Source organism: Drosophila grimshawi, unplaced genomic scaffold (assembly GCF_018153295.1).
Source record: "Drosophila grimshawi isolate 15287-2541.00 unplaced genomic scaffold, ASM1815329v1 contig_1369, whole genome shotgun sequence".
In the NCBI taxonomy this organism is placed as follows: domain Eukaryota; kingdom Metazoa; phylum Arthropoda; class Insecta; order Diptera; family Drosophilidae; genus Drosophila; species Drosophila grimshawi.
The window spans coordinates 2,443,978-2,455,080 of record NW_025062891.1 but is presented as its reverse complement, the minus strand read 5'-3'; the positions used below and the strand labels follow the sequence as shown (position 1 = coordinate 2,455,080).

At 34.3% G+C, this 11,103-nt stretch overlaps 3 protein-coding genes across 3 annotated transcripts; 2 read left to right on the top strand and 1 right to left on the bottom strand.

Annotated features, from left to right (window-relative positions):
• Positions 1–924: 924 nt before the first annotated feature.
• Positions 925–3,477, bottom strand: LOC6560890 (odorant receptor 49b). The gene is made up of 6 exons (XM_001987121.2): positions 3,045–3,477; positions 1,614–1,884; positions 1,444–1,543; positions 1,274–1,375; positions 1,105–1,212; positions 925–1,040 (listed from the first exon to the last, which is right to left on the bottom strand). Exons 1-6 carry the CDS (start codon positions 3,475–3,477, stop codon positions 939–941), a joined length of 1,116 nt encoding a protein of 371 aa, XP_001987157.1. The 3' UTR covers positions 925–938.
• Positions 3,478–4,751: 1,274 nt separating this feature from the next.
• On the top strand, positions 4,752–6,810 carry LOC6560889 (probable cytochrome P450 9h1). The gene is made up of 3 exons (XM_001987120.3): positions 4,752–5,468; positions 5,864–6,545; positions 6,603–6,810. Exons 1-3 carry the CDS (start codon positions 4,752–4,754, stop codon positions 6,773–6,775), a joined length of 1,572 nt encoding a protein of 523 aa, XP_001987156.3. The 3' UTR covers positions 6,776–6,810.
• Positions 6,811–8,082: 1,272 nt separating this feature from the next.
• Positions 8,083–9,968, top strand: LOC6560888 (probable cytochrome P450 9h1). Its single transcript, XM_001987119.2, has 3 exons — positions 8,083–8,897; positions 8,968–9,619; positions 9,679–9,968. The coding sequence occupies exons 1-3, from the start codon at positions 8,190–8,192 to the stop codon at positions 9,861–9,863; spliced, it is 1,545 nt and encodes a 514-aa protein (XP_001987155.1). The 5' UTR covers positions 8,083–8,189; the 3' UTR covers positions 9,864–9,968.
• Positions 9,969–11,103: the final 1,135 nt, after the last annotated feature.

The window sequence follows — 11,103 nt, the reverse complement described above, 5'->3', positions numbered from 1 at the left end:
TGTGTGTGTAATATTTCATTTGTTTTTATTAAAAACCATTCGCAACATTTGTTTAAAGCTTGTCAACTATTAACATTTAAATATTTATTATTCATATTTATTATGTGCGGACAATGGCTAACATATTTGTTTCTGGTTAGCAATTATTGTGAATAATTAATGCAAATATTAAGGTTCTTAGGCGGTGTTTCAGCTTTTTGTAAATTTGATAGCATATAGCTAAAGGTGTTAAAGCAAATGCATATTTCGTTAAGTATACTTTCGAAATGCCATAGGGACAACCTATATTAAAAATGTCGCTTAAATATTAAACAGGGCAAATATTTTGTTCCATTGCCAACTCAAAATAAACGCTTAAAATATACATGAAGAAAAAATATAAACTGAGTACGTTCCAGTCGGGCATAAATGACTGTGAAATACTTTTATGTCATTGGAGGAAAAATAATTTAAGAAAAAATAAATATATCATATATCTCGGTGGTTTTTTAAATCAAATAGATGTGCCAACAGGTGGTTAATATTCCGCTTCCAATTCCTGTTTTTGGTTTAAAAAATTAAATGAAATTTCTCTAATTACATTTTATGTAAAACTATATGCGCAATTAAAGATTTATAGAATGAAGAAGTTACCAATTGCCTTTCGATTTGTATAAGAAAAACGCAAATATAAAATTTAATTGCGAATTAATAGTTGCTTCAAGTCAGTAATCTAAATTTATAAATAATTAAATGGTTTATCTCTATATCTGCCGATGGACCAGATTTAAAAGTGATCTCATAATTGCGAATGAAATTGAAAATTGATGTTTTCATTTACGAAAATGCAAAAATATAAACCGAAATGCAAATATACGGAAATAAAGCGTATAAACAAATATAAGAATAGTAACAATTACAAATTACATAAACAAAATTGCTCATTCAAATTGGAGGCATCAACCATAAATACGTTTGAGGACGGTAAAAACTGTGTAAGTCGTATTGAGTAAGTTCTGAAATAGTTCCAATGTAATCGGTCGAATGTTGCCCAAGAGTATCTGAATGTAATATGAAAATAATAAAATCAAAGAAATATTTAATAGTCAATTCGTCATCAATCACCGATGCTGGCCGCTGTGCACGTAATATCATAAATAACAATTTTTTGCGTACTGCAATTTCGAAGGTGAACCATTCCGTGTCGTATGCCGCGACAGCAATGGCCAGGTTCTGCAAATGTAAGGTGAACTATTACTTAGCTAAATCCTAAGGCTCCAGAAGCAATGCTCACCTGCTCCCTTAGCTCATTGGCGAACCAATAGAGTGCCAAGATTTGTGCGAGTATCATGTTGATATACGCACTCACAATGACAACATGCGCCGTTGAGTCCACCTATAGAGAAATCACATGAGATAACTCATTCACCAACGGCCATTGAGAACCCGTTGAGCAACACTTACAAACATGAGCATAAAGAGCAGCGCACAGAGCAGCGCTCCAAAGGCCAAAAACTCGATGAGAAATATGTAAGTAGTTAGATTATTGATGTTCTGTATATAACTGAATGAAGTTGGATTAGTAGCACACCGAAAAAGCAAAAGAAAAAAATTGCACCCATTTTTTAGCTTACTCAATGATCCGCTGATGATAGATAATGCATTCGTTTATTTCCTTGGAGAGCTGCGTCTTTGTTAGCAGCCTGCTGCCCAGGGAACGCAATCGATGCTGCAGCGCCTTGCACATCACAATGCCAAACATGATGAAGGCCACACACAGACTGGTATACGGAATGTACATGCAGCAGCCCATCGGAGTGATGAGCATGTGAAAGCAGAACCACACTTGATAGTAGGGCGTCGCATACTCATTTATTCCCGGGAGTTTGCTGCCAAATGGCAACACTGCGGGAGCCCCAAAGAAATTGCATTTACAAAAACATTTTACACTACACTTAGAAAGAAATTGCGCTTAAATTTCGAAACTCGGACTAAAATGAAAATAGCTCTGAAAACTAAAAAGGTTTTTTTTTAATATTTTCTAAATAAACGAAAAAAATTCTTAAAGTTAGAAAGGTGTTTCGCATTAATAAACCCATAATTATGTATAAAAAAAACTTAATGAAATTCCGAAAATAGTAAAGATATTTGCTCCCTCATAATTACAATTGCCGCCAAAATTCAGATTGCTTTATTTAGTAGATAAAAGTAATATCAAATCGATAAAACACTCTTTAAAAAACAAAGGCTGATACCAAAGTGTTACAGCTTTTGCCTAAGTTATAAGGAATCTACATATCTTATTCTATCATTAAATTTAGTAACTATTTTTGCCACACAAAGAGAGTCTATAAAATCAGCTTCGTAACTCATTGAAAACTCCAAGTTGTGTAAAATAATTTCAAACTATTTTTTATTTCTATATTTTAACATCCCAGCAACGAGAACACTTAAGCTTTAATAAAAACTAAATTGCTCTGAAATTAAGAAAAGCGCCCTGAAAACTACAAATCTGTTGTAGGTCTTCAAATATAGTTTCTAACTATTAAACAAAATTGTTCTTAAAACCAGAAAGGCGTTTTTTCTATATTTTCAGAAATACATATATTAATACTAGAAAATATTTCTAAAAAGTATAATTACAAACCCCTATTTTTAGGAAATCATTTCTATCTAAGATAAATATTTATTTAAAATAAGAAGTAACTTAAAAAATTAAAAAATCTAACTTTAATTGCAGTTCGCTTAAGGTTTGTACGTTACAATATATAAAAGTTATTAAATAAATATATAATATATATATATATGTATATATATATATATATATATAAATATCAATAAAACAAACAATTTGTTACAAATTTAAAAAGTTAAATAATTGTTTTCTGAATTTATCTATTGATAAAATCTGTTTAAGACTTGTACGTTTTCAATACATTTTAAAACGTAAAATTTCTTTTTTGATTTTTTGATTTCGAAAATAATATTTTGAGCTGCGAACTAAAGGCGATAAACTCCGTTCTTCGTATTCTTAAAGGTATATTTCAAAGTGAGTCAGAGCTTACCTCGCTCATTGGAGCTGAGTGGATACAGACCAAAGCCAATGCAGGTGAGCAGGCCAAAGAACAGATTGCCGCGTGCCATAATCTGACCCTGTCGATTTACCCTTGACAACAGCTGTGATATATAGGGATCATGCAGTCGCCTCAGCTCATAATAGTAACATCTGAGATCGTTTATCAGCTGCACATAACTCTGCTGATCGTACAATAGCAAACATGCACGCAGCAACGTATTTATCCAGAGCACCAGCATATATGAGTTGCGTATGATGCCAATGAGGCCCTCGTTGGTGGTGAGTATGTAAAGCAGCTGGGTGAGGACGTGGATCGTGGTCAACGTGAAGCAAACGTAGCGCATCACATTTTTATCGTAGAGTAGCGCCCAGAAGCGCAATATCTTCACGTTCATATAAACTAATTGTATATCCTCGAGCATATTTCAAAGCACCGCCAAATACTCAACTATTGTCCTCATAGCACAGACAGTGCACTTTTATAGGGCCTCCTGTAATTGATATTATATTATTTGCTTGACTCATGTTGCACCTTGCAACGGCTCCCAAGCAGAATTTCTGATGCAATAATTCCCATTTTATACTCTGAATCATTAAAACAATGGGTGTTCAGAGTTTAATGGTTTTGTGCAAGTGTATGGCCAGGCAGAAGGAAGCACCTTTGTCCCTATCATCGATCATGATTGATATAGCTATGTCCGTCAAGAGAGAGAGAGAGAGAATACCCATTACAGATCAACTTTATTTCATATCAGCACTTATCGATAACTGCCAGCGTTTCGGGAATATCGATTTATATCGATTCCCGATAGCAATAAAAGCCACCAAAACGCATTTGAGTGTGCAAAACTTCATTAAAGGGAAATTTTGTATGAAAGCTAGAACAATAAATTTAACAGCTGGTTTCAGGGTATATCGTAGTCGAGCATTCTTATATGATTATATTTTTTGCAATTGCCAAAATTGCCGCACATGATTTGGCATTATTTTTGATTACCTATGGGAGCAGTGAAAGCTGTGCAATTTTGGATTACATTTATTTGCATTTCACTTGTGCGCTTTATCGATTACCCAAACTGAATGGACAGCTACATTGAGGAATATATGTATTGATATTTGTATGCGAGCATTTAGCAAATTATTTGCATTTATTACAGCCTTAACTGAACCAATTTACGTATACGGTATTTCAATTTAGCTTTTCTTTATTTATTTTATTTTATTTTCATTATTTATAATTTTTTCATCGCATTTAATTTTGATTCTATTCAAATGCGATTATCAGACTAGCTTTTTTAGAATTTGATTATGAATGGATATTTGGTTGCATTGATAATTGTAAGCGTAATGTGCTAATGTAATTATAGACTATAAATTAACGTTTGTTTATTTAAAGCTTAATCAGTTCATTAGTGCAGTATTATTGAATATCTTTCATAATGTTATCTAGCTTTTGACACAATAATTGCAACAATATGGACAATATGGACTAAATATATGCAAATTACATTCTTAATTATATTTCGTGGCACACTATCAATATGTTTATATTTTTCTAAAAGATAACAAATGGTAATAAGTAATTAGATTAGATATTTCAGATATACCGAAATCACCATCAATTAGGACATGCATATTCAGTTTAGTTCAATTGAAGTTTTAGTTTTAGTCGTAACTTTGATAACTCCAGTTCATTATGGCTCTAATTGTTTTAACAGTTTTGCTAGTTGTAGTTGTGCTGCTCTACAAACTTTCTATGTGTCCATATAAGATATTTAAGGAGCGCGGAATTGTGCATGAGCCACCAAGACCATTTATTGGAAATGTTAAAATTGGGGTTTTGCTGGGACGAACTCCGTTGCTGAAAATGTTAATCGATGAGTATTGCGTGTTTAGGCATCACAAGATCCATGGGTTCTACAATATGAGGGAGCCGTTCTTTGTGCTGCACGATGTTGAGCTGATTAAGCGGGTGGGCATACAGCATTTCGATAATTTCACCAATCATCGCTCTCTGATGGCCATCGACTACATCGACTCAATTTTCGCGAAAGGCCTCACAGCCCTCAAGGACGATAAATGGAGGAAAATGCGCAACACTCTGACACCATGCTTCACGGGCAGCAAACTTAAGGCCATGTTCGAGCTGATTAATGAGTGCAGCGTGGAGGGTGTTCGTTATATTGAGTGTGAACTGCGGGGTGCGAACACAAACGAAATTGAACTGGAAATGAAGGATTATTTTGGTCGCTTTGCCAACGATGTGATTGCATCATCTGCATTTGGCCTAAAGGTTAATTCATTTGCGCATCAAAAGAATCAGTTCTACACACTTGGCCAGTCGGTACTGCATATTTCTAGACTGGCCATGTTCAAAGTCTTTCTATATGGCATAATACCTAACGTTATGAAGGTACATATTTTCATATATATATATATAATTATAATTATATAATTCGCCCTGCTATATTTAGAAATTCGCTTAACAACTCAAATCGCCCTGAAATGTTTTCTTGTTTTTAGAAACATTTTTTAAAATCTTAAGAAAAATTCGTGAGTTGAAACGCCAAGTCATCAAATTGTATTTTCAAATACAAATTTTTGAGCTTATGAAATCTTAAACAATACAAGAAACATGGAATTTAAAAACTTATCATTGAATTAAAAAACATCCTTAGTTTTAGAAATATTATTTTGTAATTAAGTGAAATTGCTATTGGCGTCAAAATAATTGCGATTTTCTAAATTTCCAGGCGTTTTTTTGAGTGTGCAGATTTATGGCTATATTAATTTTTAACTTATTTACAGTGCTTACGCGTCAAAGTGTTTGACTCGAGAAAAGTCAACTACTTTATTAATTTGGTATTTGATGCCATGAAATATCGCGCGGAACACAAAATAATTCGACCCGATATGATACACTTGCTGATGGAGGCGAAGCGTCAGTTTCAGCAGCATCGTCAGAATGAAATTCCACCGAAATCGGGGGAAGAACAGGCTGAGTTTAACGATGAGGATCTATTGGCGCAGTGTTTGTTGTTCTTCATGGTGGGATTTGATGTAATCTCGACTTGCCTATGTTTTCTCACCTATGAGCTCTGCATGAATCAAGAGGTGCAATCAAAGTTGTACGACGAAATTTCGTCAGTGGAGGAAGAGCTGCAGGGTAAGCCCCTCAACTATAATATGTTGGCCAAAATGAAGTACATGGATTCGGTCATATCGGAGTCATTGCGCCTGTGGCCGCCAGCTTTTAGCCTGGATCGAGAATGTGGCAAGGATATTGATATGTTTGATGAGAACAACGAACTGATTGTGAAGTTCAAAAAGGGTGACATTATAAATATTCCCATTATTGCATTACATCGTGATCCGCATTATTTTACGGATCCCGAACTTTTTAGCCCAGAACGCTTCTCAGATGAAAATAAAGGGAATATAAAACCCTTTACGTATTTGCCTTTTGGTCTAGGACCACGTGGTTGTATTGGTAAGCAAACTTGTCAGCACAATTGCAAGCATTTGATTAATTATAATTTATTTTCAGGCAACAGAATGGCACTGATGGAGGTAAAATCCATTATCTACCATTTAGTGAGCAAATTCAAGTTAGTACCAGCAAAGAAAACGGTTAAGAATATGATGCAAAGCTTAAACGGTTTCCATATGCAGCCCAAAGAGAAGTTTTGGATCAGGTTTGTGACCAGAGAAGGTGCTTAGTGTTATAAGTTCAAGTAATGCCTGTAATTATAATGTTCCATATGACAATAAATTGCATTATCTATAAAAAAAATAGATAAGATTACCGTCGAGTGTCGATAAACTCAAGTACGAAAGTTCAATTAGAGTTACATATACAAATGATATGAATTCAAATCAGTTTGACTTGTTAATGATTATCAATGTCTGAGTGGTAACATTACTATGTTCGTATATAAAATCAAAGACCATTAAGTAGTAAATGAAAAAATGAAAGCTTAAATTAAAAACTTCCTTAAAAATTAGAAAAATGTTTTGGTTTTTAAAAAAATTTTAAAATATGAAAAAAAGTATTTTAATAGGGGTATTTTTCAGAAATATGTATCTAAATAATAGACAATAAATATATAAACAATAAATAAAAAAAGTAGAAATGCTAATTAATTTTTTTGTAGAAAAAAATCTATTCTAAAATTAACAAAATTGTAATTAAGTTTGACCCCTCTACTTTTATGTGGGGGTTTAATTGTTGTCTGATTTAGAGGCCCCAGTGAGCAGTTACTCAAAAATCGTGTTTTTTTCAAGCTAAATTAAATGAATTTATAATTTAATTGTATGTGTGAAATCTTAATTTATTTAATAAGAATATAAGTAATATAAAATACGCTCTGGAAATTGTAGTCTCAAGAAGAGAAAGACACAATTTTCCGATTTGGAAATATACTATCATGCCTTGCAAATTTCAACTGTTCGTTCGATATTATATCGTTCTTTTCAAAATGATATGATATCTATATTATATATGACAATAAAGCATTCACGAAATGCACAGATAACACATTGTGGACACAATAATTTCCAGTAGAGTTCATTTTGTGTGTCCGCCCACATCTTTATAGCCTAGCTATAATATAATGTTGTTATTCACCGCTTGAGTACGAATTATTGATTTACCGCCGATAAATCTTAAATTTCCTTCTCTTACTTTTTTTTTCGAAGAAAAATGTAGTATTATGTTAAATGAAATAAAGTGTGAAATGCAAAAACAGATAATTAGAGAGCGAACCGGCAACCAGGCGATTTAAGAGTATGCTGATCTGTTGAAACTACAATTATACCGGTTGGAATATTTATTTTGGTAGCGTTTAATTTTATTTCAAGGTTACCTCAAAGAGAGTTCTAACGAAAGAGCGACTATTAGTGCATGTTAGATAGTAAGGCAGAGGAGAGCGAGAGCGTGAGAGAGGGATAAAGAGGGAGCAATAACAAATAAATATTCATAGAGAGCAATATTATATATAGCTGTGTTATTGTTATTGCGGTAGTTCAGTAATAATCGAGCGCTTGACCGCGCTGGTGAGCAACACAGTATTTGTGGATATATATAGAACGCATATATAGTATTCAATCTAGAATCGCTTTTACAATAAACGAAATGTTATTGATTGTGGTAACACTTGTGGTCATCTTGTTGGGACTACTCTACAAATGGTCGACATCCACCTATCACAAATTTGAGGAGCGTGGTGTGCCCCATGAGAAGCCAAGACCTCTGCTGGGAAATGTACGCTTTGGTGAATTAATGGGTTCTGTTTCCCATTTGCGTAGGCAGCTTGAGGAGCATGTACAATTTCCGAAAGCTAAAGTTTATGGAATGTATTTCCTACGCGATCCCGTTTTTGTTGTGCGTGATTTGGAGCTAATCAGGAATATTGGCGTTAAGGAATTTGATCATTTTATGAATCACCATGCATCTGATAAGTTTGAGACGATCTTTTCGAAGAGTCTGGTGCAGCTGAAGAATCGCGAGTGGAGAGCGATGCGCAATATTTTATCGCCCACCTTCACTGGTATCAAAATGCGATCCATGTACGAGCTGATCAATGCCTGCTGTGAAGTGAGCGTGGAATACATTGAAAAGCAGCTGAAACAGGAAGGTGGCAATTCAATTGATCTCGAAATGAAGGAATATTGTACGCGCTTTACAAACGATGTGATTGCGTCAGCCGCCTTTGGCATCAAAATCAACTCGTTCGAAGAGAAAGACAACAGATTCTATAAAATTGGTCAGATCATGACAAATATTAATTTCAAGGCGATTGTAAAGAGTCTCCTTTTTACATTTCTACCATGGCTTATGAAGGTACAGTAAAAAAAACGTTAAAAAAGAGAAAAGTATATATTTTTTAAATTATCTTGATTTTTTTGTTTAGATTCTACGCGTCACCTTGTTGGATGAAAAGAACATTGACTTCTTTAGGAACTTGGTCTCTAATGCGGTTAATTATCGTGTGGAGCATAAGATTATACGGCCTGATATGATCCAATTGCTTATGGAGGCCCAACGCAAGACAAACGAGGCGGAGTCCGGTAAAAAGTTCACGGACGATGATTTCTTGGCGCAGTGTCTGCTTTTCTTCTTTGCAGGCTTTGATACGGTCTCCACCTGCCTATGCTTTCTCACCTATGAATTGTGCATGAATCCGGAGGTGCAAGCGCAGCTGTATGAAGAGATTCTATCGGCAGAAGAGCGACTAAATGGAAAACCATTGGATTATGATACTCTGATGCACATGAAGTATCTGGATATGGTTGTATCTGAATCATTGCGCAAATGGCCGCCGGTAACAAGAACGGATCGTGCCTGTAATGCAGATATCGATTTGCGTGATGAAAATGATGAAATTGTGGTCTCCCTAAAAAAGAACGATCAAATATTTATACCCATTTTAGCTTTACATTACGATCCAGAGCATTTTGCAGAGCCGGAAAAGTTTATACCGGAACGGTTTTCAGACGAAAACAAAAATGATATAAAACCTTCATCTTATTTGCCTTTTGGCATTGGACCACGTAGTTGCATTGGTAACAATGGCAAATAATGTATTTTGAAACGGTTTCTTATCAAAACTAATTCTTTGCAGGCAACCGAATGGCTCTGATGGAGGTCAAGTCTTTAGTCTATCATCTGCTAACCAAGTTCCAACTGACACCGGCTGAGAAAACTTCAAAGGATATGATGGGCGACATATTGGGCTTTCAGATGGTGCCCAAGAACAAGTTTTGGGTTAAATATGTGCCGCGGCAAACGGATGTGAAAAGCTCATAAGTGCTCTTTGCACCTCTAGCTTTTGGCCAGCTTTTCTTACATTTAATAATAATACAAATTGCTTCCGCAACGTTATAATAATAACACGAATTATGTTTCCAACTTTATAATGTTTATTAATTGGGATTTGCATTTGTGCAAACGACAACAAAAACGTAAACAATGTCGATGAGCGAGAGCGATACGACTAAATTTGACAGCAGCTGACGTCAGATCAGAAAGAGCTTTTTAGAGAGCAAGAGACAGAGAGAGAGAGAGAGGGAGAGAGAGAGAGAGAGAGAGAGAGAGAGAGAGAGAGAGTGAGAGAGAGAGAGAGAGAGAGAGAGAGAGAGTGAGAGAGCTTTGATTGCTATGGGTGTGGCTAATAATGCTCTATGCTAAAGTGCGTATCTAAGAGCAACAAATGCTATATAATTGTGCAATTTTTTGAATTCTTTACATTTTACCTTCATTATTAGTATTTACAAATTGTCTTTATCAACATTCTCTGGATGTATTAATATCATTTGCTTGAAAATTCATAGTAATTCACCTTTCAATTTGAAATGAGAATTCGACAAAATCAAAATAAGTACAATTTAATTTAAACTTAAGGATTGATCGCCTTAAATTGCAATTAATTTTGTATGTTATACATACCTACATATTAAGCCGTCCCTTTAACTATTCTTAATAGCATAAGTGCTGCAGATAACGTAATTAACATTCCAAGTTAAAGTTTCTTTGGCAACACATATCTGATGCACTTTGAGCGAATTAATCAACTGGTTTTCTAATTAAAACTTTTTTCTTTCTGCTCTTCAAAGTGAATTCGCATACAGAGCTCAATGCAATTCATTAATCAAGTTAAAGTCAAAGAACTTGGCTCTGGCGCTTCATTGTTTATACCCTAAACTCTAAAGATATGTTTAAAAAAAAAAACGTATAATGCAGATTTGAAAATGAAGGAAGTGAATGAATAAACAGTTTTGAAAATGTTTTTTTTTTTATGTAACAAACAAAAAGAAGCGTCTACAATCAGATAAGGTTAAATCCATATTCAGTATAAAGAGTCTAATCGAAAGACAGATATTATTAGTGCCAGAAAATTGTATTTAAAATAATATAATTGATCACCGATTCCATAAAATCGATACAAAAAAAATATCAATCGAGAGGTTGATGTACCAAATTTAATATGAATTCTCTCGTAAAGATAGCTCTCGAATTGGCCGATTTTTTCTACATTTATCTAAGGGAG

Bases quoted from the DNA above. Each gene is read 5' to 3' on its own strand.
- LOC6560890 (XM_001987121.2), bottom strand. From the start codon at position 3,477: ATGCTCGAGGATATACAATTAGTTTATATGAACGTGAAGATATTGCGC. The intron at 1,376-1,443 runs GTAAGTGTTGCT...ATTTCTCTATAG, and splicing joins TGCTCTTTATGCTCATGTTT to GTGGACTCAACGGCGCATGT. The intron at 1,213-1,273 runs GTGAGCATTGCT...TTACATTTGCAG, and splicing joins CCAATGAGCTAAGGGAGCAG to AACCTGGCCATTGCTGTCGC.
- LOC6560889 (XM_001987120.3), top strand. From the start codon at position 4,752: ATGGCTCTAATTGTTTTAACAGTTTTGCTAGTTGTAGTTGTGCTGCTC. The intron at 5,469-5,863 runs GTACATATTTTC...ACTTATTTACAG, and splicing joins TAATACCTAACGTTATGAAG to TGCTTACGCGTCAAAGTGTT. The intron at 6,546-6,602 runs GTAAGCAAACTT...ATTTATTTTCAG, and splicing joins AGGACCACGTGGTTGTATTG to GCAACAGAATGGCACTGATG.
- LOC6560888 (XM_001987119.2), top strand. From the start codon at position 8,190: ATGTTATTGATTGTGGTAACACTTGTGGTCATCTTGTTGGGACTACTC. The intron at 8,898-8,967 runs GTACAGTAAAAA...TTTTTTGTTTAG, and splicing joins TTCTACCATGGCTTATGAAG to ATTCTACGCGTCACCTTGTT. The intron at 9,620-9,678 runs GTAACAATGGCA...AATTCTTTGCAG, and splicing joins TGGACCACGTAGTTGCATTG to GCAACCGAATGGCTCTGATG.